We start from the raw sequence: 27812 nt of genomic DNA, 5'->3' as shown, positions 1-27812 counted from the left end.
TCCGGAATAGTGTGAGTACTCATCAAGAATAATGACATAACATTTATAACTCGAAAAACTAAAATAGGAGAAGTCCACAAATGAGGGTGTATTATTTGGAACGAGCGGTAGTAAAATAATGGGATGGATAAAAAGGCAAGCATTGTTGTTGTCCAATTTAGCAAGAAGCACAAACAGGAGATTGCAGAATTGTTCTATTACATGATGGAAGAAAATTTGTAGCTATTATAGAAAAAGGAAGCTCGGCCCAGCTGATCCCCAAGACTCCGTTGCCCCAAATCGCCGAAGCTAGTTGTACAACAAGCTCTGGCGCAACTTTTATTCATCAAGCAGAAGTTGTAGAGGTCGCCTGAGCTATTTGATCTCTGGAGGATTCTCGTTGTTTCTAGGTCCTTGAAAGAGGAACAATAGGGATCAGATTTAGATGAAAAATAATATCACAATAACATTATGAACAAATATTAAGTTCTTGATAGTAGGTGGGAAACTAAAACATTATGAACAAGAAGCAAGAGAAGTGGATCTAGTAGTTGTGATGGGGAGCCTCGAACCATTTCCAACTACAACACTATGGGAATTGTGCATTGATGGTGAATAATAATTGTCGAGGATACTTTCATTCTTCACAATGTCAGAGGTGGCTCGGTGGAGTTGGGCTGAATTGAGAAATGGCTTATTGGGATTTTGATCATGGAGTATTGATCCCACAATGGAGTATGCGGGATGGAAGTATAGCACCGCTAGGATTGGGATGGAGTGCTTGGTTGAGGGATGGATGCACCGTCAGAAATGGGCAGCATCCAAGCATCACCTCGTTGTTTCAGATGAAAAGTCGCCCACCATGGAGAGAAGTTGCCTGACCAAGGAAACTAGGGCTGGACATATTGTTAATGACTAGTGTAGTTGGGAGCACCATGTCTATGAACTAGCCCGTCTAGGTGCACGGGTTGATGACTAGTGTCTATGAATTCTAGTATTGCTACGTTTACACGAGTTTCTAGTGGGACAGTCGTGATCCGAGTGACAGTTTTATCCTGTGCAGTCACTGTTTCGTTCCTTGCTGTGTTGCCCCTCAGCGTTGACATACACGCTTCCATTGTTTGGATAGAGTAGTTGCCAGTGGTGAGTGTCGTGGTGCATGTGTCATCGTCTCGAAGAAGCCCTCAGGTTTCTTATCCATGGGTTGATGACTACGACTGGTCATTAATTAACCCGATGTCAAGATGGTGCTTCTTGCGCACCAACATCTTATGTGTGCAACTTGGGTGAAAAACCTTGGTCACCAGGATAGCATTGTCATGTTGAGCTCACTTCATCATCTATGGCGACCACCAACGCTTGCTCCACTTGCTAGTTGATAAGGATGATGTTCGGATCACAACCTAAGGACTAGAAAGGTGAATAGTCCTATAAAATAATTGTTCTGATTTAAGGTTTGCAGTTTTTAGCACAAGACAAGAAGAACAATACAAGCAAAAATACTTATCTAGCAAGTAAGAGTAATGAGCGGCCAAAAATGACAAGTTGCAAATAAGTAGTAGGTAGGGTTTAGGAAAGCAAAACACTCATGCTGCAAGGATGTTTCCTGTGTGACAATGCCTCTAAATGGTATTTTAATGTGATGAAAATATTGCTAGTGGACCTAATTATAGTTTTTAAGCTTAATCTCAGGTAAATGGTTCCTCGGACAATTATTGTGGAGAGGGTTCACCCCCTCCCCAGTCACAGACAAACACACACTTCAAAAAGATCAAACATGTGGTTTTCCGGCTACTCAAAGCTTTTGCTTTGATTTATTTGAGTCGTAGGAAAACCGCACTATCAAGATGGTTCAAAGTTGTAGAATGATGGTGTGGGAACACCAAAAACTTATACTCTCGCCGTCCTACATCTACCACCAAAAAAGATCCTTCCAACCATCATGTTCTCATCCTCAGTGTGTCGTGAGAGTGTGCACAAAGTATCTGGTCACCTCGTGCACAAGGGCCAGTGATCAACTCTATGGACACCCCGTGTGCACGAGGTCCTGGACCATGTGCACACAGGGTATCACTTAACTCTCTTGACACCCCTTTCGCATGGGGTCAGATGTCTGGAAAAGGGTTCATAGTGAGCAACACTATATATTGGCACCTTCTTCTAACTCCAACCCTATCATTTTTCTTTGACATCATCCACCATTTCCAACACCTCATATTTCTCATATATATTTGTCTCTCCCACCAAAATTGTTGATACTTTGGGAACTGAGGGGGCAGGGTCCGATCTACAAGTTGACCAAACCGATTCATGTCCCCGACAAGATTTCTTCACAATCAATATGTTACTCATGGAGCTTGGGCTCCTAGATGTATAGGGTTCCTCCGAAAGCTTCGTTACCTGTTGTGTGCTCCAGATACATAAGTAAAGGTGTGTTGGTCGCTCTCAAGACTAACACCAAGTGATTCGAGGCACATCCATTGGAGGTGACTTGAGGAGATTACGGTAGGCCATTTGGTGGTGTTCCGGAGCCTTGACACCGACACCACTCCAACGGAGATTAGCACTTCCCCAAGGAAGTGTGAACTTTGGGATAAAATGTGTGCCCGCGACTCACTTGTGGGTATTCCTTTCCCCGCGGTACTTTGCCTTGTATTCTCGTGGGCTTGTTAATTATATGGCTGCCTAGTGTACATTGCCTTGAGATTTCTTACCATTTATGTTGAGTCCACCTAGTTGCATACATAGAGAACTTAGTTTATACTTAAATCTCTAAGGCCTCCTTTGGTTTGTTTGAATATTGTAGAAATTATATATGATAGAATTTTCAAAGGAAACAATCCTTTATATCCCTTTGGTTTGTTGAAATGGATTCCTATTACTATCCATAGGAACCAATCTTTCAAATTTCAAAGAATTTTTTTTAGTTTAGACTCAATGAAAGAATTCACATCCTATGCATCCAATGACATATCTTTCTCTATAGTAATTGAGATACATGTCATCTCACTTCCAATGATTTCCCTATTCCTATGATATTCCTGTCCTATGAATCAAAGGAGGCTTAAAAATTGACAATTAAGCTTAAAATTTAGTCTCCCATTCACCTGCCCCCTCTAGTCAATATCGATCCTTTCACCGTGGCTCATGTAGTGCACGCTATCATACGTCCAAATTAATGGATGCTTCAAACCAAGGGTTCCAGGATCACAATGACCCCGATTGTGATGCCAACCAAGCAACCCATGAATCACATATTCTATCATGTGTTGAACTTAGATGCGTCGCTAAGTGTAGATCTTCACAAAGTGGGTGATGCACAAGCCCATACAACATGATATGATCTGGAGTGACTACTCCTAACCGTCTAGAATATGCTCAACATCCAAGAGTAACAAGCAAAGCAAAGTACTTGATAAGAACTACTTGAATGATCTTCAACCAAAGCTTCTCTCAAGAATCTAAGTGATCACTCTTTCATAGGAATACGATTATGGTGAAGGAAATGAACTAGAGGTGTAGGTTTTCAATAAAGGGGAGTTCGTGGCTTTGAAAGAATCGAAGAAGTAAACATGGAATCACCCAACACTTCATTTCTTATTGGCCTTCCTTGGATGTCTCTTCCTCGTGTGATTAGTGGATGTAGTGGGATTGAGCAAAGTGACTTGTAAATGGTGGAATGAGTGAGTGAAATGATTAAAGGTGGAACGAAATGGTTGTAGCCACATATGTGTACTAGAGGTTATTTATAGAGAAGATCCCGAATCTGAATGTTACTATAAAATTAACTAGGCTTGGAAGCACTAGTAGTAAACTAGCGGAACAACCAAGACCGTTCAAATAAATCTGAGTGGTTGGTGCATGCATGCTATAGAGAACGGTGACGCCTTCACTTCTGGTAGAAACAACGACAATTTTCCCTATGATTTCCCTGAAGAATGAAGGTCCTTGGGATGGCAGTACCGTCCAAAATATCTGCTGGAGCAAGGTTTTGGAAAGCGAGACCGTACATGAAGAGTTTGGGTTGCCATGGGTTTTAATCTAGGCGCCTAGCCCCTGCCTCAGAAAAGAGGTAAAGCACTATGAAGTGAGATCTCTTATTGGGGGTCTTTTATGCAAGAGAGCATGCGACGCACAAGCAAGCCTGACTGGGCTGCCCCCTTGTCAGTCACTTCACCGAGCATACTGTAGCAAGCGGTTCATTGTAGTGTGCGGTTCACTGCAGCAACATGTTACTATAGCAGTTATTGTTTTGTTTTACCAATATTATTTTTCACCAGTTAAAAATGAGAGAGTCTATTTTAGGAAAGTGTGATTTTTTTCAAAATCCACGAACATTTTCTTCAATAATATAAAAATTAAATTTAATCGCTCTTTTTTCAAACTTGGTTAAGCACAAACTTTTTTGAACCATGAACTTTCGGAAAACGTAAGCATTTTTTAAAAATGGGAACAATTTATGAAGTCTTAAAGTTTTTTTGTAAATTCAAAATATTTTTAATTTCCGAACATTTTTTGAAAAAGCAAACACGTTTTGCAATTTCTGAACAATTTTGATTTTTAAACATTTTTATAGAAAATGATAAAAAAAAGGAAAATGAAAGAACCAATTAGGAACCTTCTAGAAGGGTCACAAAAAAGGTCCTCTCTTACAAACAGTTAATCGAGTCGGTCGCTCCCTTTCTGAAGCAGTGGTGTCTTGACGCAAAATGGGTAAATAGGAAAATCCCTATGGAGTGACATCCAAACTAAGGCTAGACAGACTGAGAGAGGTTTTCGAATCGGCCCAAGCTTCATTGGGCCTCACTAGTTAATGAGCTGGCTCGGTCCATCTCGACACAAAAAGGCCACGCCGGCACATATGGCTGAGTGCGTTGGACGCAGTGCCGACCCAAATCTAAAACGAGACGGACCCGGGCGGACGGCCGACCCAAACGGACAAACGAACAAAAAGCAGACAAGATCACCGTTCGTTTGAGTCGGCCCGTTGGAGTTACTCTTACAAGTGAAATCTTGAACGAGAAACTAATTAATCGAGTAGAAATAGAAACATATATCATGTATGATGCAGCCACCACAAACAGCCAAACATGGTGGAGATGGAAATGGTGGTTGGCCATCCCTTAGAAACATATCTGACGCACCTTGTGTTTCATTGTCGTCGGAGCCCCCCTTGTCTGGGCCGTCCACTTGCATTCCCCTCTGCATGACATGGAACCAGATATTTCTCATCTCCTGGTAGCACAGAGGCTTTGCGATGAAGCAGCAAGCACCTTCGTTAATTGTCCTCATCACCATCTTCTTGCTATAATCGGTAGAGAAGACTACACAAACACATCCAGGATTTTCAGATCTATATCTGTATGTATCGCTACTGACCTAAAAGTAGCCATGCATGCATGTAAATATGTGCGACATGTCGAGGACTCACTGATGACCGGGTAACGATCTCGGACGCGCTCGAGGAGGTCGAAGCCATCAAATCCTGCCCCTTTGCCGCCGGCGTGCACGACTGTCATGATGATGTCAAAGTCGACACCTTTTCGATCATTCTCCACCTCTCTCAGTGCTTCTATCGGCGACGCCATCGCCGTCACTGCACGACACAAACACGTACGTTACAAGCGGGTCCAGATCTTCCAAGAAAAGGCAGACAAGACATGCAACACTGAGCGCTAGGAGATCCCATATGGTTGTGGAGTACCTTTGTAGCCACAACTCTTGAGAATTTGCGTCGAGTCCTGGAGGCTCCTGGGGTCATCCTCCACCACGAGGACCCTCATCCCCACGGGGAAATCCTCAGCTGGGAAAGTGTCCCTGACAGTGCTCGAAGGGAAGGTGTCGCCGTTCTCCATGGCACACACGCACCTACTGCTTGTCACAAGGTACTGCTGGTGATAGAAAGAGTGTGGAAAAGATCCAAAGATACAACCCATATATATATAGTCCAAAGCTTCTTTTCTCTTCAAGAAAGAGATTGGAGTAATGCACTAAGATTTGCAATATATTTTTTAATTAATGCAGTGCACTAAAACTATATGCAACGTATTGAACTACATATAATGTAGTAGTGACCTTTCCAATTAATAGAGTATATTAAAGGTACATGATTCCAATCGCACAACTGCCAATTGCTTAATTAGTGAAGTGCATTGAAACTAAATATATTGTATTAATATTTCATATAATGTATTAAAACTCTATATATTGTTGTAACCTTTCTCGTGGTCCTTATGGCAGAAGCACAACTGTGCTTACCGTAGAAGCAGATCTGTGCTTCCGCAATAAACAGAAATGTGTTTCTCGTGGAGCCCAGTTCAAAAAAAGCATAGATGTGCAACGCAAAGGAAAAAATCTTCTCCATGACGTAGGAAAAACAAGGCAAAAACCAGAAAAACATTCTAAAATCCAAAAACACATACAAGAAAATAGATGACCAAAATTCAGAGAAAGCGTTCGCCACCTGACATATGGTGACGGCTGGACGGGTCCCTTGGCGCACTCCTAGGTTAGCAAAGGTGCCCCTTGAAGTGCCCTGAAAGGGTAACTGCTGGTTAGTGACTCCCGAGTGTGCCTCTTCGTCGTTTAACACACTAGATTACACAACAACACATAGGGCGTCGACCGTATGGGCCGGCCCGGTAAATCGCTTGCTTGCTCTCCTGCGAAAAAAAGGCAAGCTCGCTCGCTGCCCATTCAACTATGTGTTCGTTTATCACAAAGACAAAAAAACTACGTGTCTATGGTTTTAAAAAACAGTTTGCTATCTGCTAGACAATTGTATTAGAAAAGACGACCGGTTTCCTTATTAATTTTTAAAAATCTTGATAAAATCGTCAAATATTCATGATTTTAAAATTGCTCAAGGATTTCAAGAGAGGTCCATGAACTTGAAAAATGTAAGGGTTTTGAAAAAATGTTCACATATTTGGAAAAGGACAATTCAGGAAAAGTTCATGAACTACTTTAAAAACATTAAAACTCAGAATTTGTTTTTTCTAATTTTAAAAGTTCCTGAAAAGGATCCTAAATTTGAAACATCTTCATGTATTTGAAATAAAGTTCATGGATTTGAGAGTTCATAAATTTGAAATAGTTCATGCATTCCATAAATGTTCTAGAACTAGAAAAGGTTAAACTATTTTGTGGATTCAAAAAAATCATAGATTCGAAAGCCATCTATGGATTAGAAAAAAAATCATGGATTAGAATATAGTTCATGGGTTAAAATTGTTCCTCAATTTTTAAAATGTTTACAGATTTGAAAAATGTTCGTGTATTCCAAAAACATACAATTCTTCTTTTTAGCGAATTTGTAGGACAATGTCTGTTAATTTTGTAAAATTTCACATAACTAAAACTCTTCTTTGGTTTTCAGGTGGTAGCTACTACCTAGAAATGGTAGTAGAATCGGACCTATTCAGGGTCATTCAATGCATTATAGACGTATGTTGATTTAAAATGAAATAAATTAGATAAATGGTAAATAAAAGCAAATAATATAATAAGCTAACATAGAAAAAGGTAAAATGGAAACAAGTAAATTGAAAAGGAAAACAATAAAAGAAAACACACACAAAAACATCAAAACCAAAAAAAAAGATGGAAAAAACTACCCAGGGAAAACCTAGTCCAAAAACGACGGGGAGAGATAGTGGGCCGCGGCCTAGTTATATGTAGTGGAATGGGGGTGTGTGCCATGTACCCTTTTGCATATTTGACGAGAGCAACTAATTGACGAGCGCTCCTTAGGGAGTCTCCTAACGATCACTCTCACGCGCCATCATTTGGCACGTTCTGAGCCGTCATCACGTGTCGCGCTCTGAGCGTTTTCCCTGGTTTGTTTTTTTGCACGCGTTTTCAGCTTTTTAGGTGGTTTATTAAATGTTTTTTCGGGGTTTCAGTTTTTCATCGGTCTTTCTTAGATTTTGGACGAAAAATACCTTTTTTGCGCTAAAAGACATGTTTTATTGTTTCTTGAAAAGCATGGTTTTGCTTCCGCGATTGACACGGATATACTTTCTTGAGAGGCACGACGGTTCGTCTCAGAAATGAAAAAACACGTTTTCTATTTCTTTCGCGAGAGGCACGATCGTGCATCTCGGAAAAATAAAAATAGAACACATTTTTTTCCTTCCATGAGAGGCACGGTTTTTCCGTTTGTTTTTTTGTGTGTGAAAAAAAAGTTTGTCAAAACCTATCAACATGTGATCTAGTTTTGAAGACTTCGACGGTTGGAATCCAACGACGAAAACAGTTTAAAATTTGAACGTATAATTTAAGAGATGAAACGTTTTGAAAATAACGAATCTACAAAAAAGGAGGAGCTCTCAGGTTACGACAACTGACACACATGCAGTGCGTTATTTGTCAAAACCTGAGGAGGTGAGAGTGATCTTTAAAAGAAGTACTCCATTCGTCCGAAAATACATGTAATAGAAATAAATATATCTAGATGTACTTTAGTTCTAGATACATATATTTTTATCAATTTGTGCGAGAAGTAATTCCGGACGGAGGGAGTACTCCTTAATTAGTGATTTGGATGATTGACGCTTAAAGCGCGAAATAGGATTTGGCGTGACTCCCTCAATATCTATTAAGGTGATGCAATCTCGAACCTGCTTGAACGAGGCCATGCCAACCCTTTATTTTTGGTATACACTCTACCCTTTGGTTAATCTACATTGCTTCTCTATTTACTTGAAAAGAATGTAAGGTTTCATATTATTTTTTCACCACCAGTTCGTCCAAACTTACTGATATGATAATGAATCACCATTATTCACTTATCTTCTAAATCAATTTTACTTTAATTTGCCTAACACACTTTCATCAAAACATAAGGTAAATCACATGCAAGATTGGACTATATACATTTATTTATCGATTTTGCTAAAGCACATCTAGAAATGACATAAGTATTACACATCCAAGTCCTATATCATTGATTTTTATTTATATGTTTGCATTAATATGGATAGATAAATCGCAAGCTTACGTACTAGCATTGTCCTAGTAGTGATGTAAAAAGGAGATGTTTTGTCGCCATTTAAAAGAAAACATGGCACCAATACTATTGTTTTATCTGCGTGTAATAAACATCATAGCCGGCAATGATATGCTGTCATGGTCAGTTCATATGTGAGCAGTAACAAATCAATCGTGTTGTTTAGATTCTTTATTTCAACATCATTACCAGTGTATGTATTGTTTAGATTGACTAGCATAAAGACCCGTGCGTTGCAACGGAAAATACTAATTAGAGTACAAATCTTGAAATTATTGATTTTTTATAGTTTATGTGAACATTTTTTTAAAATTTCATTGACATTTTCTTCGAACTCATGAATATGTTTTTAATGCATGATCATTTTCCGAATTATCAATGTTTTATATTTGCTAAATAGTTTTTTGAAAACCATGAATTATTTTATAATATGCGAACAATTTTCTAAAATAATCCACATTTTTTGAATCCGTAAACATTTAATGATTTCCCAAAGCATTTTTTGAATTATAGAACAATTTACGATTTCATGATTTTTTTTAAAAAAACTCGCAACTTTTGAAATTATAATATGCGAACAATTTTTAAAATTATCCACATTTTTTTCAATCCATAAACATTTAATGATTTCCCAAAGAATTTTTTGAATTATAGAATAATTTACGATTTCATGATTTTTTTTTTGAAATTTTGCAACTTTTAAAATTTGGGTTTCTGAAAATTCCCTATTTAGTTTATAAAGAAAAATCAAATATGGACGGGCTCATGAACTGGTGCTAGGACAAAGGAGGGGCATGCTGCTATTAAAGAGAGAAAAAAAGGGGTAGAAGAAATTTCAACAAAGAGGGATTGAACCCAGCTCTCTTGGATGCACAAGAGGTGCTCCAGCCACTACGACAAACGGCTGGTAGTGGGAAATTAGGGTCTCAGTCTTTAAGAAGGATTGATACACTAGCAAATGATGTAACTGTGTTTCCCAATGCAATATAAAAGCCGTCAGGCTTTCCCCGCTCAAAAAAAAAGAAGGATAGCGTTGACAGGAAAAAAATCTGAACCGTTTTTTCAATTATGGATGGCATAGTGGGTGATTTAAGCCAACTTCGGGGGTAATTTTAATGACGTACCACAGAAACAATAGATGCTTTATTAATAGATAAAGATTTCCTTGGTTAGTTTGCCGGCAATGATATGCAATCATGGTCAGTTCATATGTGAGCAGTAGCAAATCAATCGTGTTGTTTAGATTCTTCGTTTCAACATCATTACCAGTGTATGTATTGTTTAGATTGATTTCCTTGGTTAGTTTGCCATTGACCTCGCCGCGCGTACATCGTAGCCCCGAACAGGCTAGCTGGCTTGAACGGTGAACCGATCGACGACGATGTGCGACGGTGAAATCATGATATCCCTGTGTGGCAACCGTCCCGGTAAAAACCGCGTCGAGCGCAACAAACAACAATGTTTGGTCCATATGATAATGGAAAGCGAGCTCGATAAACCCCAAGAGAATCTTCCTACTGCTTTTGACGCGCAAGGAAGAATGTTCGCATGCATCCTCCGTCCATCGCCGTCCGTAATTTAACCAACCAAGCGTGTGCCTTGTAAGATGACCCGCCCTATCCATGCATGACTATACTTGGCTGATGGGTTGGGATACACGGTGCTTGTTTCGTTTTCCAACGACCTCAAGCATCAGACGCGCTGGTCAGTGGCTCTAGCCGGCCCGACGACTGACCGCTCATTCGTTCCCCTGGCCGTGAACCCCGCAACCGAGATGGCGACAACGAAGCCCATGCCAAAGAAAAAGTATCAAATCTAGAGATCTTAAAAAGCCACGGCCTTAAGTCTGACGGCGCAAGCTCGGACATGATCCTTATATATACTGACCCTGCCAAGTAGAAGGGTGTTTTTTTTTCACTTTCAGTGCATACCGCCTATGCTACCAAGCATCCTCAGGGCCCCCCTGCTAGCATTCATCACCAGCAACCGTGTTGTATCAGCAACAGTCGGCTCTCTCAAGTACTCTGGACCAAACACAACTATGATAGCTTTGCAAAACCTATACATGGACTGAAAGCATATGGACTTGTTCATTCGTACATACTCATCAATGAGATCATTGGAAACTCCATATGCAAGCATCCGAATGTTAGCAGTGCATATTTTATAAGGGGAGAAGCCAATCTTTCCAAGGTAGTCCCTCTTGCATTTGAAATAGTTATCGTACTCGATCACCCCCTCCCGAATACGGTTGACTACATGCCTAGTCATGCAAAAACGACGTTGAAATATGGAATCTTTGTATAAAGCGGGTTTCGGATCTCGAAGTAGTCCTTCCAGAATAGGAAATGTCCATTCTCCCGGTTGCGATTCAGCGCCGACATATGCCTCGGTATGGAGCCCCTAAACTGCCGCCGGTCCTTACTAAGGTGGTCATAGACGAACGCAGCTCCCACGATCTCTTCATCGTCGGATAAAGAATCATCGAAATCACAAATAAAGTTATGGAAGAAAAGTTCATTGTCGGGGTCCATTTGTACCTTGCGGGCATCTTGGACAAATTGGGCCAGTGAAATGCCCCGCGCCCCATCGAGACAAAGTAGCAGAGCTGGGCGTCGGGGACGGTGGTGGCAGGAGATGAGGTTGCAGAGAAGGGTTAGTCTGCGGCAGGTTGCCTAGCGGCGACAACAGAAATGGGTGGCGGGAGTGGGAGGCAGAGCGGGAGGGATCGTTGGAGGGGAAGGGAAAAAGGAGGATGGCCTTTGTGCCACTGGCTGGCGGTCCAAGGGAAGAGACGCGCGGGCGTCGCGCGCGTCCGTCCCGTGTCTGCGTTGATGCAAATCCGCCCTAAATTTAAGTCTGCAATGGATCACGAATGAACGAAAAACGGACGCGTGTTCGTTTGAATTGACATGTTGGACGATGTTTTCTGTCCGAGATGATCTAAACGAACGTGAGGGGATGAAAGGGATGGTCTACTTTGATAAAAAAATTAGGATTTGATCCATTCTGGCCAGTTTTCTACGATATTAATCACTGATTTTGGGACTCGGGGTGACACAAACGTTTGGGGAACTTGGGACCCGGTTTCGGGGACCTCATCAAAAGTCGTAGATTTGGTCCATTTTGGCCAGTTTTCTATGCAATTTGTGAGTGATTTTGGTTCCCGGGGCCATCCGAACGTTCGGGGAACTCTGGGGAGTGGTTGTAGGGACCTCGTGAAAACTCGTACATTTGGTCTATTCTGGCTAGTTTTCTATGCTATTACTCACTGATTTTGGGACCCGGGTCGATACGAACGTTCGGGAAACTTTGGGGTCAGGTTACGGGGACCTCGTGAAAACTTGCAGATTTGGTCCATTCTCGCCTGTTTCCTATGCTATTACTCAGTGATTTTGTGTCCCATGGCGCTACAAACGTTCGGGAAACTTCGGGGACCGGTTACGGGGACCTCGTCAAAACTTGCAGATTAGTCCATTCTGGCCAGTTTTTATGCTATTAGTCACCGATTTTGGTTCCGCGGGAGATCTGAACGTTCCGCGAACTCCGGGGACCGGTTACGGGGACCTCATGAAAACTCACAGACTTAGTCCATTCTAATTAGTTTTGTACCCTATTACTCATTGTTTTGGGACTCGGGGCGATACAAATGTTCATGGAACTTGGGGTCCGGTTATGGGGACCTCATCAAAACTCACAGATTTGGTCTATTTGGGCCGGGTTTCTATGCAACTTTTCACTCATTTTGGTTCTCGGGGCGATCCGAACGTTCTGCGAACTCCGGGGACCCGTTACGGGGACCTCATCAAAACTTGCAGTTTTTATCCATTCTGGCCAGTTTTCTACACTATTTCTTACTGATTTTGGGACCCGGGAAGATACGAATATTCGGGGAACTGCGGGGTGCGGTTACGGAGACCTCGTGAAAGCTCGTAGATTTGGTCCATTCTGGCCAGTTTTCTATGCTATTACACACTGATTTTGGGTCCCGTGGCGCTACAAACGTTCGGGGAACTTCTCGCACCTGTTACGGGGACCTCGTCAAAACTCGTAGATTTGGTCCATTTTTGCCAGTTTTCTATGCTATTAGTCATTGATTTGTATCCCGGGATGATCTAAACGTTCTGCTAACTCCGAGGACCCATTACGGGGACCTCGTCAAAACTCGCAGATTTTGTCCATTCTAGCCAGTTTTCTACGCTATTACTCAATGATTCTTTGTCTCGTGGCGCTACAAACGTTCGGGGAACTTCGGCGGACCGGTTACGGGGACTTCGTCAAAACTCGTAGATTTGGTCCATTCTAGCCAGTTTTCTATGCTATTAGTCACTGATTTTGGTTTCCAAGGTGATTCGAACGTTGTGCGAACTTCGGGGACCGGCTACGGGGACCTCATCAAAACTCGCAGTTTCTATCCATTCTGGCTAGTTTTCTACGCTATGTCTTACTATTTTGGGACCCGGGGCGATATGAATGTTCAGGGAACTACGGGGTCCGGTTACACGGACTTCGTGAAAGCTCATAGATTTGGTCCATTCTGCCCAGTTTTCTATGCTATTACTCACGGATTTTGGGTCCCGTGGCGATACAAACGTTCGGGGAACTTCAAGGACGTGTTACGGGGACCTCGTCAAAACTCGTAGATTTGGTCCATTCTGGCAAGTTTTGCATGCTATTATTCACCGATTTTCGTTCCCTGGATGATCTGAACGTTCCGCTAAATCCGAGGACCGTTTACGGGGACCTCGCACTAAACTCGCAGATTTTGTCCATTCTGGCCAGTTTTCTACGCTTTTACTCATTGATTTTGGGACCTGGAGCGACACGAATGTTCGAGGCACTTTGGGTCCCGGTTACGGGGACCTCATGCCAGTTTTTTATGTTATTACTCAATGATTCTCTGTCCCGTGGCGCTACAAACGTTCGGGGAACTTCGAAGACCGGTTACGGGACCTTGTCAAAACTCGTAGATTTGGTCCATCCTAGCCAGTTTTCTATGCTATTAGTCACTGATTTTGCTTTCCAGGGTGATTCGAACGTTGTGCGAACTCCGGGGACCGATTACGGGGACTTCATCAAAACTCGCAGTTTTTGTCCATTCTGGCCAGTTTTCTACGCTATTTCTCACTGTTTTTTGGGACCTGGGGCGTTCGGGGAATTTTGGAGTCCGGTTACGGGGACCTCGTGAAAGCTCGCAGATTTGGTCCATTCTCGCCTGTTTTCTATGCTATTACTCAGTGATTCTGTGTCCCGTGGCGCTACGAACGTTCGGGGAACTTTGGGGACTGGTTACGGGGACCTTTCCAAAACTCGCAGAATATTTCATTCCGACCAGTTCTCTATGCTATTAGTCACTGATTTTGGATCCCGGGATGATCTGAACGTTCCGCTAACTCCGGGGACCGATTACGGGGACCTCGTGAAAACTCGCAGCTTTTGTCCATTCTGGCCAGTTTTCTACGCTATTACCCACTGATTTTGGGACCCAGGGCGATATGAACGTTCCAGGAACTTTGGGTTCTGGTTACGGGGACCTCGTGAAAACTTGCAGATTTGGTCCATTCTGGCCAGTTTTCTATGCTATTACTCACTGATTCTGTGTCTTGTGGCGCTACAAACGTTCGGGGAACTTCGGGGACCGGTTACGGGGACCTCGTGAAAACTCGTATATATGGTCCATTCTGGCCAGTTTTCTATGCTATTAGTCACTGATTTTGGTTTCTAGGGCGATTCGAACGTTGTGCGAACTCTGGGGACCGGTTACGGGGACCTCATCAAAACTCATAGTTTTTATCCATTATGGCTAGTTTTCTACGCTATTTCTTACTGATTTTGGGACCCAGGGCGATACGATTGTTCAGTGAACTGCGGGGTCCGGTTACGGGGACCTCGTGAAAGCTCGTAGATTTGGTCCATTCTGGCCAATTTTCTATGCTATTAGTCACTGATTTTGGGCCTATTGGCGCTACAAACGTCGGGGAACTTCTTGGACGTGTTACGGGGACCTCGTCAAAACTCGCAGATTTGGTCCATTCTGGCAATTTTCTATGCTATTAGTCACTGATTTTGGTTCCCTGGATGATCTGAACGTTCCGCTAACTCCGAGGACCTCGCACTAAACTCGCAATTTTTGTCCATTCTGGCTAGTTTTCCATGCTTTTACTCACTGATTTTGGGACCTGGAGCGATACAAACGTTCGAGGAACTTTGGGTCCCAGTTATGGGGACCTCATGAAAACTCGTAGATTCGGTCCATTCTGGCCAATTTTCTATGCTATTACTCAATGATTCTGTGTCCCGTGGCGGTACAAACGTTCGAGGAACTTCGGGGACCAGTTACGGGGACCTCGTGAAAACTCATAGATTTGGTCCATTCTGGCCAGTTTTCTATGCTATTAGTCATCATTTTGGTTTCCAGAGCGATTCGAACATTGTGCGAACTCCGAGGACCGGTTACGGGGACTTCATCAAAACTCACAGTTTTTGTCCATTCTGGCGAGTTTCTCACTGATATTGGGACCTGGGGCAATACGAATATTCGGGGAACTTCGGGGTCCGGTTATGGGGAACTCGTGAAAGCTCACACATTTGGTCAATTCTAGCTAGTTTTCTATGCTATTACTCAGTGATCTTGCATCCCATGGCGCTACAAACGTTCGCGTAACTTTGGGGACCTGTTACGGGGACCTGGTTAAAACTCGCAGATTAGGCCATTCTGGCCAGTTTTTTAGGTTATTAGTCCCCGATTTTGGTTCCGCGAGCGATCTGAACATTCCGCGAACTCCGGGGACCGGTTACGGGGACCTCGTGAAAACTCGCAGAGTTGGTCCATTCTAGTTAGTTTTGTACGCTATTACTCATTGGTTTTGAGACTCGGGGCGATACGAATGTTCGAGGAACTTGGGGGTCCTATTATGGGCACCTCGTCAAAATCGCAGATTTGGTCCATTTGGGCCAGTTTTCTATGCAAATTCTCATTGATTTTGGTTCCCGGGGCGATCCGAACGCTCAGGGAACTCTAGGGACCCGTTACGGCGACCTCATCAAAACTTGCAGTTTTTATCCATTCTGGCCAGTTTTCTACGCTTTTTCTTACTGATTTTGGGACCCGGGGCAATACGAATATTCGGGGAACTGCGGAGTCCGGTTACGGAGACCTCGTGAAAGCTCGTAGATTTGGTCCATCCTGGCCAGTTTTCTATGCTATTACAAACTGATTTTGGGTCCCGTGGCGCTACAAACGTTCAGGGAACTTCTAGGACCAGTTATGGGGACCTCGTCAAAATTCGGAGATTTGGTCCATTTTGGTTAGGTTTTATGCTATTACTCACTGATTTTGGATCCCAGGATGATCTGGACATTCCGCTAACTCCGAGAACCGATTACGTGGACCTCGTCAAAACTCGCAGATTTTGTCCATTCTAGCCAGTTTCTACGCTATTACCCACTGATTTTGGGACACGGGGCGATACGAACGTTCGAGGAACTTTATGTTCCGGTTACGGGGACCTCGTGAAAACTCGCAGATTTGGTCCATTCTGGCCAGTTTTATATGCTATTACTCACTGATTATGTGTCTCGTGGCGCTACAAACGTTTGGGGAACTTCGGGGACCAGTTACGGGGACCTCGTGAAAACTCTTAGATATGGTCCATTCTGTCCATTTTTCTATGATATTATTCACTGATTTTGGTTTCGAGGGCGATTCGAACGTTGTGCGAACTCCGGGGACCGGCTACGGGGACCTCATCAAAACTCACAGTTTTTATCCATTCTTGCTAGTTTTCTACGCTATTTCTTACTAATTTTGGGACCCGGGGCGATACGAATGTTCGGGGAACTGCGGGTTCCGGTTACAGGGACCTCGTGAAAGCTCGTAGATTTGGTCCATTCTGGCCAGTTTTCTATGCTATTACTCACTGATTTTGGGCCCCTTGGTGCTACAAACATCGCGGAGCTTCTAGGACCTGTTACGGGGACCTCGTGAAAACTCGCAGATTTGATCCATTCTGGCCAGCTTTCTATGCTATTAGTCACTGATTTTGGTTCCGTGGATGATCTGAACGTTCCGCTAACTCCAAGGATCGATTATGGGGACCTCGCACTAAACTCGCAGATTTTGTCCATTATGGTCAGTTTTCTACGCTTTTACTCACTGATTTTGGGACCTGGAGCGATACGAACGTCCGAGGAGCTTTGGGTCCCGGTTACGGGGACCTCATGAAAACTCGTAGATTTGGTCCATTCTGGCCAGTTTTCTATGGTATTAGTCAATGATTCTGTGTCCCGTGGCGCAACAAACGTTCGGGGAACTTCGGGGACCGGTTACGGGGACCTCGTCAAAACTCGTAGATTTGGTCCATTTTGGCTAGTTTTCTATGCTAGTAGTCACTAATTTTGGTTTCCAGAGCGATTCGAACGTTGTGCGAACTCCCGGGGCCGGTTACGAGGACTTCATCCAAACTCGCAGTTTTTGTCCATTCTAGCTAGTTTTCTCACTGATTTTGGGACGTGGGGCGATGCGAATATTCGGGGAACTTCGGGGTTCGGTTATGGGGACCTCGTGAAAACTCATAGATTTGATCCATTATTGCCAGTTTTCTACGCTATTAATCACTGATTTTGGGACCCGGGGCGATACAAACGTTCCGGAAACTTGGGGCCCGGTTCCGGGGACCTCATCAAAACTTCTGTCATCATAGGTCATAGGCTGCTGTTTTGGTCCGCCAGTTTTCTATGCTATTAGTCACTGATTTTGGTTCCCGGGCGATCTAAACGTTCCGGGAACTCCGGCGACATCTTCAAAACTCGCGGATTTGGTCCATTATGTCGAGTTTTCTATGCTATTACTCACAGATTTTGGGTCCCGGGGCGAGCCAAACGTTCAGCGACCTCGTCAAAACTCGCATATTTTGGTCCATTCTGGCAACTTTTATATGTTATTACTAACTAATTTTGGTTCTCGGGGCGATCCGAACATTCCGGGAATTCCGGGGACCGGTTGCGAGGACCTCGGCAAAACTCGCAGATTTTGTCCATTCTGGCCAGCTTTCTATGCTATTATTCACTAGTTTTGGGACCCGAGGCGATACGAATGTTCGGGGAACTTCGGGGTCCGGTTACGGAGACCACATCAAAACTCGTAGATTTTGTCCGTTCTCGCCAGTTTTCTATGCTATTACTCACTAATTTTATGTCCCGTGGCGCTACAAACGTTCGGGGAACTTCTGGGACTGGTTACGGGGACCTCATCAAAACTCGCAGCTTTGGTCCATTCTGGCCAGTTTTCTATTCTATTACTCACTGATTCTATGTCCCGTGGTGCTACAAACATTCGGGGAACTTCGGGGACTCGTACGGGGACCTCGTCAAAACTGACAGATTTGGTCCATTCTCACCAGTTTTCTATGCTATTACTCACAGATTTTGGGTCCCACGGCGATCCGAATATTCTGCGAACTCCGAGGACCGGTTACAGGGACCTCATCAAAGCTCGCATATTTTGTCCATTCTGGCCAGTTTTCTACGCTATTACTCACTGATTTGGGGACCCGGGGCGATACGAATGTGCGAGGAACTTGGGGGACCGGTTACGGGGACCTCATCAAAACTCACAGATTTTGTCCATTCTGGCCAGTTTTCTATGCTATTACTCACTGATTTTGGTTCCCGGGGCGATCTGAACGTTTCGCGAACTCCGGAGACCTCGTCAAAACTCGCGGATTTGGTCCATTCTTTTCAGTTTTCTATGCTATTACTCACAGATTTTGGGCCCCGGGGCGATTCGAACGTTCGGGGAACTTCGTGGTCCGTTATGGGGACATTGTCAAAACTCGCACATTTTGGTCCATTCTGGCTAGTTTTATATGCTATTACTCACTGACTTTGGTAGCCGGGGCGATCCGAAAATTCTGCGAATTCCGGGGATCGATTGAGATGACCTTGGCAAAACTCGCAGATTTTGTCCATTGTGGCGAGCTTTCTATGCTATTACTCACTGATTTTGGGACACGAGGCGATACGAATGTTCTTGGTACTTTGGGGTCCGCTTACGGAGACCACGTCAAAACTCGTAGATTTTGTCCGTTCTGGCCAGTTTTCTATGCTATTACTCACTGATTCTATGTCCCGTGGCGCTACAAATGTTCGGAGAACTTCGGGGACTAGTTATGGGGACCTCGTCAAAACTCGCAGATTTGGTCCATTCTGACCAGTTTTCTGTGCTATTACTCACAGAATTTGGGTCCCAGGGCGATCCAAACATTCTGTGAACTCCGAGGACCGGTTACGGGGACCTCATTAAAACTCGCTGATTTTGTCCATTCTGGCTAGTTTTCTACGCTATTACTCACTGATTTTGGGACCCTGTGCGATACGAATGTTCGGGGAACTTAGGGGACCGGTTACGGGGACCTTGTCAAAACTCGCAGATTTGGTCCATTCTGGCCTGTTTTCTATGCTATTACTCACTGATTTTGGTTCCCGGGCGATTTGAACTTTCCACGAACTCCGGGGACCTCGTCAAAACTCGCTGATTTGGTCCATTCTGTCCAGTTTTCTATGTTATTACTCATAGATTTTGGGTCCTGGGGCGATCCAAACGTCCGGGGAACTTCAGGGTCCGGTTATGGGGACATTATCAAAACTCGCATATTTTGGTCCATTCTGGCCAGTTTTATATGCAATTACTCACTGATTTTGCCTCTGGTGGGTCTTCGCTCCAATAATTTTTATATTGTGTGGAAAAAGTATCTAAAAAGTGTCGTTCAATTCCAAAAACTTTTATTTCCGCACGAAAACAACACCATGGCAGTTTTGTAGAAAACAACGCCAGTCCAGATTAGTTTCATTCAAATCATGCAAATTAGAGTCCTAAACAAGAGAATAAAATCTTGGAAAAGTAGATACGTTTGTGACGTATCAAAGTACGACTACATCAACCACGTTATATACGCTTCCGCTTAACGGTCTACAAGGGCACGTAGACACTTTCACTCTCGTTGCTATGCATATGTGTAGATATATCTTGGGTGTTCGTAGTTTTGTTTTTGTTTTCCATACTTAGTTCCCTAACAATTAGTTGTGAGAATAATGACAATGAAGGCAAAGTGGGCACTGGTTATGTTTTAGTGAAAGGTGAATTATGAGGAGTCATATTTGGACAAAACAAATCCTAGGGATGGGAGACAAGTGGTGAACCGCATGTACCTTGTGGAGTCGGCATACATGAAAAGGTTTGTGGAGCAAATGAAAGCTAAAGGTTGGTGGTTGTATACTGTTTCGGTGAAAAGAATGTAGGGAGATTATAAATGTTGTAGGTTGTGGTTGATGAATTCAACACCATTGTTGCTTTGCATTCATTGGAGAGAAGCATGAAACTGGTTAAGCACAAAGGTGTAAAAGTGTTGCAAAGTAATACCGATGACAGACTTGTTATGTAATGGAGAAGTTCCGGAATAGTGTGAGTACTCATCAAGAATAATGACATAACATTTATAACTCGAAAAACTAAAATAGGAGAAGTCCACAAATGAGGGTGTATTATTTGGAACGAGCGGTAGTAAAATAATGGGATGGATAAAAAGGCAAGCATTGTTGTTGTCCAATTTAGCAAGAATCACAAACATGAGATTGCAGACTTGTTCTATTACATGATGGAAGATAATTTGTAGCTATTATAGAAAAAGGAAGCTCGGCTCAGCTGATCCCCAAGACTCCGTTGCCCCAAATCGCCGAAGCTAGTTGTACAACAAGCTCTGGCGCAACTTTTATTCATCAAGCAGAAGTTGTAGAGGTCGCCTGAGCTATTTGATCTCTGGAGGATTCTCGTTGTTTCTAGGTCCTTGAAAGAGGAACAATAGGGATCAGAATTAGATGAAAAATAATATCACAATAACATTATGAACAAATATTAAGTTCTTGATAGTAGGTGGGAAACTAAAATATTATGAACAAGAAGCAAGAGAAGTGGATCTAGTTGTTGTGATGGGGAGCCTCGAACCATTTCCAACTACAACACTATGGGAATTGTGCATTGATGGTGAATAATAATTGTCGAGGATAATTTCATTCTTCACAATGTGAGAGGTGGCTCGGTGGAGTTGGGCTGAATTGAGAAATGGCTTATTGGGATTTTGATCATGGAGTATTGATCCCACGATGGAGTATGCGGGATGGAAGTATAGCACCACTAGGATTGGGATGGAGTGCTTGGTTGAGGGATGGAGGCACCGTCAGAAATGGGCAGCATCCAAGCATCACCTCGTTGTTTCAGATGAAAAGTCGCCCACCATGGAGAGAAGTTGCCTGACCAAGGAAACTAGGGCTGGACATATTTTTAGTGACTAGTGTAGTTGGGAGCACCATGTCTATGAACTAGCCCGTGTAGGTGCACGAGTTGATGACTAGTGTCTATGAATTCTAGTATTGCTACGTTTACACGAGTTTCTAGTGGGACAGTCGTGATCCGAGTGACAGTTTTATCCTATGCAGTCACTGTTTCATTCCTTGCTGTGTTGCCCCTCAGTGTTGACATACACGCTTCCATTGTTTGGATAGAGTAGTTGCCAGTGGTGAGTGTCGTGGTGCATGTGTCATCGTCTCGAAGAAGCCCTCAGGTTTCTTATCCATGGGTTGATGACTACGACTGGTTATTAATTAACCCGATGTCAAGATGGTGCTTCTTGCGCACCAACGTCTTATGTGTGCAACTTGGGTGAAAAACCTCGGTCACCAGGATAGCATTGTCGATGTTGAGCTCACTCCATCATCTATGGCGATCAGCAACGCTTGCTCCACTTGCTAGCTGCTAAGGATGATGTTCGGATCACAATCTAAGGACTAGAAAGGTGAATAGTCCTATAAAATAATTGTTCTGATTTAAGGTTTGCAGTTTTTAGCACAAGACAAGAAGAACAATACAAGCAAAAATACTTATCTAGCAAGTAAGAGTAATGAGCGGCCAAAAATGACAAGTTGCAAATAAGTAGTAGGTAGGGTTTAGGAAAGCAAAACACTCATGCTGCAAGGATGTTTCTTGTGTGACAATGCCTCTAAATGGTATTTTAATGTGATGAAAATATTGCTAGTGGACCTAATTATAGTTTTTAAGCTTAATCTCAGGTAAATGGTTCCTCGGACAATTATTGTGGAGAGGGTTCACCCCCTCCCCAGTCACACACAAACACACACTTCAAAAAAGATCAAACATGTGGTTTTCCGGCTACTCAAAGCTTTTGCTTCGATTTATTTGAGTCGTAGGAAAACCGCACTATCAAGATGGTTGAAAGTTGTAGAATGTTGGTGTGGGAACACCAAAAACTTATACTCTTGCCGTCCTACATCTACCACCAAAAAAGATCCTTCCATCCATCATGTTCTCATCCTCAGTGTGTCGTGAGAGTGTGCACAAAGTATCTGGTCACCTCATGCACAAGGGCCAGTGATCAACTCTATGGACACCCCGTGTGCACGAGGTCCTGGACCATGTGCACACAGGGTATCACTTAACTCTCTTGACACCCCTTTCGCATGGGGTCAGATGTCTGGAAAAGGGTTCATAGTGAGCAACAATATATATTAGCACCTTCTTCTAACTCCAACCCTATCATTTTTCTTTGACATCATCCACCATTTCCAACACCTCATATTTCTCATATATATTTGTCTCTCCCACCAAAATTGTTGATACTTTGGGAACTGTGGGAGCAGGGTCCGATCTACATGTTGACCAAACCGATTCATGTCCCCGACAAGATTTCTTCACAATCAATATGTTACTCATGGAGCTTGGGCTCCTAGATGTATAGGGTTCCTCCGAAAGCTTCGTTACCTGTTGTGTGCTCCAGATACATAAGTAAAGGTGTGTTGGTCGCTCTCAAGACTAACACCAAGTGATTCGAGGCACATCCATTGGAGGTGACTTTGGAGATTACGGTAGGCCATTTGGTGGTGTTCCGGAGCCTTGACACCGACACCACTCCAACGGAGATTAGCACTTCCCCAAGGAAGTGTGAACTTTGGGATAAAATGTGTGCCCGCGACTCACTTGTGGGTATTCCTTTCCCCCGCGGCACTTTGCCTTGTATTCTCGTGGGCTTGTTAATTGTATGGCTGCCTAGTGTACATTGCCTTGAGATTTCTTACCATTTATGTTGAGTCCACCTAGTTGCATATATAGAGAACTTAGTTTATACTTAAATCTCTAAGGCCTCCTTTGGTTTGTTTAAATATTGTAGAAATTATATATGATCGAATTTTCAAAGGAAACAGTCATTTATATCCCTTTGGTTTGTTGAAATGGATTCCTATTACTATCCATCGGAACGAATCTTTCAAATTTTAAAGTATTTTGTTAGTTTAGACTCAATGAAAGAATTCACATCCTATGCATCCAATGACATATCTTTCTCTATAGTAATTGAGATACATGTCATCTCACTTCCAATGATTTCCATATTCCTATGATATTCCTGTCCTATGAATCAAAGGAGGCTTAAAAATTGACAATTAAGCTTAAAATTTAGTCTCCCATTCACCTGCCCCCTCTAGTCAATATCGATCCTTTCACCGTGGCTCATGTAGTGCACGCTATCATACGTCCAAATTAATGGATGCTTCAAACCAAGGGTTCTAGGATCACAATGACCCCGATTGTGATGCCAACCAAGCAACCCATGAATCACATATTCCATCATGTGTTGAACTTAGATGCGTCGCTAAGTGTAGATCTTCACAAAGTGGGTGGTGGACAAGCCCATACAACATGATATGATCTGGAGTGACTACTCCTAACCGTCTAGAATATGCTCAACATCCAAGAGTAACAAGCAAAGCAAAGTACTTGATAAGAACTACTTGAATGATCTTCAATCAAAGCTTCTCTCAAGAATCTAAGTGATCACTCTTTCATAGGAATACGATTATGGTGAAGGAAATGAACTAGAGGTGTAGGTATTCAATAAAGGGGAGTTCGTGGCTTTGAAAGAATCGAAGAAGTAAACATGGAATCACCCAACACTTCATTTCTTATTGGCCTTCCTTGGATGTCTCTTCCTCGTGTGATTAGTGGATGTAGTGGGATTGAGCAAAGTGACTTGTAAATGGTGGAATGAGTGAGTGAAATGATTAAAGGTGGAACGAAATGGTTGTAGCCACATATGTGTACTAGAGGTTATTTATAGAGAAGATCCCAAATCTGAATGTTACTATAAAATTAACTAGGCTTGGAAGCACTAGTAGTAAACTAGCGGAACAACCAAGACCGTTCAAATAAATCTGAGTGGTTTGAGCATGCATGCTATAGAGAACGGTGACGCCTTCACTTCTGGTAGCAACGACGACAATTTTCCCTATGATTTCCCTTAAGAATGAAGGTCCATGGGATGGCAGTACCGTCCAAAATATCCGCTGGAGCAAGGTTTTGGAAAGCGAGACCGTACATGAAGAGTTTGGGTTGCCATGGGTTTTAATATAGGCACCTAGCCCCTGCCTCAGAAAAGAGGTAAAGCACTATGAAGTGAGATCTCTTATTGGGGGTGTTTTATGCAAGAGAGCATGCGACGCACAAGCAAGCCTGACTGGGCTGCCCCCTTGTCAGTCACTTCACCGAGCATACTGTAGCAAGCGGTTCATTGTAGTGTGCGGTTCACTGCAGCAACATGTTACTATAGCAGTTGTTGTTTTGTTTTACCAATATTATTTTTCACCAGTTAAAAATGAGAGAGTCTATTTTAGGAAAGTGTGATTTTTTTCAAAATCCACGAACATTTTCTTCAATAATATAAAAATTAAATTTAATCGCTCTTTTTTCAAACTTGGTTAAGCACAAACTTTTTTGAAACATGAACTTACGGAAAACGTAAGCATTTTTTAAAAATGGGAACAATTTATGAAGTCTTAAAGTTTTTTTATAAACTCAAAATATTTTTAATTTCCGAACATTTTTTGAAAAAGCAAACACGTTTTGCAATTTCTGAATAATTTAGATTTTTAAACATTTTTATAGAAAATGATAAAAAAAGGAAAATGAAAGAACCAATTAGGAACCTTCTAAAAGGGTCACAAAAAAGGTCCTCTCTTACAAACAGTTAATCGAGTCGGTCGCTCCCTTTCTGAAGCAGTGGTGTCTTGACGCAAAATGGGTAAATAGGAAAATCCCTATGGAGTGACATCCAAACTAAGGCTAGACAGACTGAGAGAGGTTTTCGAATCGGCCCAAGCTTCATTGGGCCTCACTAGTTAATGAGCTGGCTCGGTCCATCTCGACACAAAAAGGCCACGCCGGCACATATGGCTGAGTGCGTTGGACGCAGTGTCGACCCAAATCTAAAACGAGACGGACCCGGGCGGACGGCCGACCCAAACGGACAAACGAACAAAAAACAGACAAGATCACCGTTCGTTTGAGTCGGCCCGTTGGAGTTACTCTTACAAGTGAAATCTTGAACGATTACTCAGAAACTAATTAATCGAGTAGAAATAGAAACATATATCATGTATGATGCAGCCACCACAAACAGCCAAACATGGTGGAGATGGAAATGGTGGTTGGCCATCCCTTAGAAACATATCTGACGCACCTTGTGTTTCATTGAAGCCCCGTTGGTTGTCGTCGGAGCCCCCCTTGTCTGGGCCGTCCACTTGCATTCCCCTCTGCATGACATGGAACCAGATATTTCTCATCTCCTGGTAGCACAGAGGCTTTGCGATGAAGCAGCAAGCACCTTCGTTAATTGTCCTCATCACCATCTTCTTGCTATAATCGGTAGAGAAGACTACACAAACACATCCAGGATTTTCAGATCTATATCTGTATGTATCGCTACTGACCTAAAAGTAGCCATGCATGCATGTAAATATGTGCGACATGTCGAGGACTCACTGATGACCGGGTAACGATCCCGGACGCGCTCGAGGAGGTCGAAGCCATCAAATCCTGCCCCTTTGCCGCCGGCGTGCACGACTGTCATGATGATGTCAAAGTCGACACCTTTTCGATTATTCTCCACCTCTCTCAGTGCTTCTATCGGCGACGCTATCGCCGTCACTGCACGACACAAACACGTACGTTACAAGCGGGTCCAGATCTTCCAAGAAAAGGCAGACAAGACATGCAACACTGAGCGCTAGGAGATCCCATATGTTTGTGGAGTACCTTTGTAGCCACAACTCTCGAGAATTTGCGTCGAGTCCTGGAGGCTCCTGGGGTCATCCTCCACCATGAGGACCCTCATCCCCACGGGGAAATCCTCAGCTGGGAAAGTGTCCCTGACAGTGCTCGAAGGGAAGGTGTCGCCGTTCTCCATGGCACACACGCACCTACTGCTTGTCACAAGGTACTGCTGGTGATAGAAAGAGTGTGGAAAAGATCCAAAGATACAACCCATATATATATAGTCCAAAGCCTCTTTTCTCTTCAAGAAAGAGATTGGAGTAATGCACTAAGATTTGCCATATATATTTTAATTAATGCAGTGCACTAAAACTATATGCAACGTATTGAACTACATATAATGTAGTATAGACCTTTCCAATTAATAGAGTATATTAAAGGTACATGATTCCAATCGCACAACTGCCAATTGCTTAATTAGTGAAGTGCATTGAAACTAAATATATTGTATTAATATTTCATATAATGTATTAAAACTCTATATATTGTTGTAACCTTTCTCGTGGTCCTTATGGCAGAAGCACAACTGTGCTTACCGTAGAAGCAGATCTGTGCTTCCGCAATAAACAGAAATGTGTTTTTCGTGGAGCCCAGTTCAAAAAAAGCATAGATGTGCAACGCAAAGGAAAAAATCTTCTCCATGACGTAGGAAAAACAAGGCAAAAACCAGAAAAACATTCTAAAATCCAAAAACACATACAAGAAAATAGATGACCAAAATTCAGAGAAAGCGTTCGCCACCTGACATATGGTGACGGCTGGACGGGTCCCTTGGCGCACTCCTAGGTTAGCAAAGGTGCCCCTTGAAGTGCCCTGAAAGGGTAACTGCTGGTTAGTGACTCCCGAGTGTGCCTCTTCGTCGTTTAACACACTAGATTACACAACAACACATAGGGCGTCGACCGTATGGGCCGGCCCGGTAAATCGCTTGCTTGCTCTCCTGCGAAAAAAGGCAAGCTCGCTCGCTGCCCATTCAACTATGTGTTCGTTTATCATAAAGACAAAAAAACTACGTGTCTATGGTTTTAAAAAAGAGTTTGCTATCTGCTAGACAATTGTATTAGAAAAGACGACCGGTTTCCTTATTAATTTTTAAAAATCTTGATAAAATCGTAAAATATTCATGATTTTAAAATTGCTCAAGGATTTCAAGAGAGGTCCATGAACTTGAAAAATGTAAGGGTTTGAAAAAATGTTCACATATTTGGAAAAGGACAATTCAAGAAAAGTTCATGAACTACTTTAAAAACATTAAAACTCAGAATTTGTTTTTTCTAATTTTAAAAGTTCCTGAAAAGGATCCTAAATTTGAAACATCTTCATGTATTTGAAATAAAGTTCAGGGATTTGAGAGTTCATAAATTTGAAATAGTTCATGCATTCCATAAATGTTCTAGAACTAGAAAAGGTTAAACTATTTTGTGGATTCAAAAAAATCATAGATTTGAAAGCCATCTAAGGATTAGAAAAAAAATCATGGATTAGAATATAGTTCATGGGTTAAAATTGTTCCTCAATTTTTAAAATGTTTACAGATTTGAAAAATGTTCGTGTATTCCAAAAACATACAATTCTTCTTTTTTTGCGAATTTGTAGGACAATGTCTGTTAATTTTGTAAAATTTCACATAACTAAAATCTTCTTTGGTTT

General features: G+C 42.6%; 1 protein-coding gene across 3 annotated transcripts; it reads right to left on the bottom strand.

Annotated features, from left to right (window-relative positions):
* Positions 1-29: 29 nt before the first annotated feature.
* Positions 30-26437, bottom strand: LOC123405608 (two-component response regulator ORR21-like). Of its 3 annotated transcripts, none has more exons than XM_045099239.1 (4): positions 26145-26437; positions 5411-5575; positions 5124-5303; positions 30-392 (listed from the first exon to the last, which is right to left on the bottom strand). In XM_045099239.1, exons 1-4 carry the CDS (start codon positions 26374-26376, stop codon positions 355-357), a joined length of 615 nt encoding a protein of 204 aa, XP_044955174.1. In that variant the 5' UTR covers positions 26377-26437; the 3' UTR covers positions 30-354. The 3 variants fall into 3 exon arrangements, with proteins under 3 accessions (XP_044955174.1, XP_044955173.1, XP_044955172.1); XM_045099238.1 differs by lacking the exon at positions 26145-26437 and adding an exon at positions 5684-5939; XM_045099237.1 differs by lacking the exons at positions 30-392; positions 5124-5303; positions 5411-5575 and adding exons at positions 20469-20831; positions 25570-25764; positions 25872-26036 and having other exon boundaries at positions 26145-26428.
* Between the last annotated feature and the right edge of the window lie 1375 nt (positions 26438-27812).

This window comes from Hordeum vulgare, chromosome 6H, assembly GCF_904849725.1.
Source record: "Hordeum vulgare subsp. vulgare chromosome 6H, MorexV3_pseudomolecules_assembly, whole genome shotgun sequence".
NCBI classification, from domain to species: Eukaryota; Viridiplantae; Streptophyta; class Magnoliopsida; order Poales; family Poaceae; genus Hordeum; species Hordeum vulgare.
The sequence above is the reverse complement of the archived record's forward strand: the minus strand, read 5'-3'. Positions and strand labels throughout refer to the sequence as shown.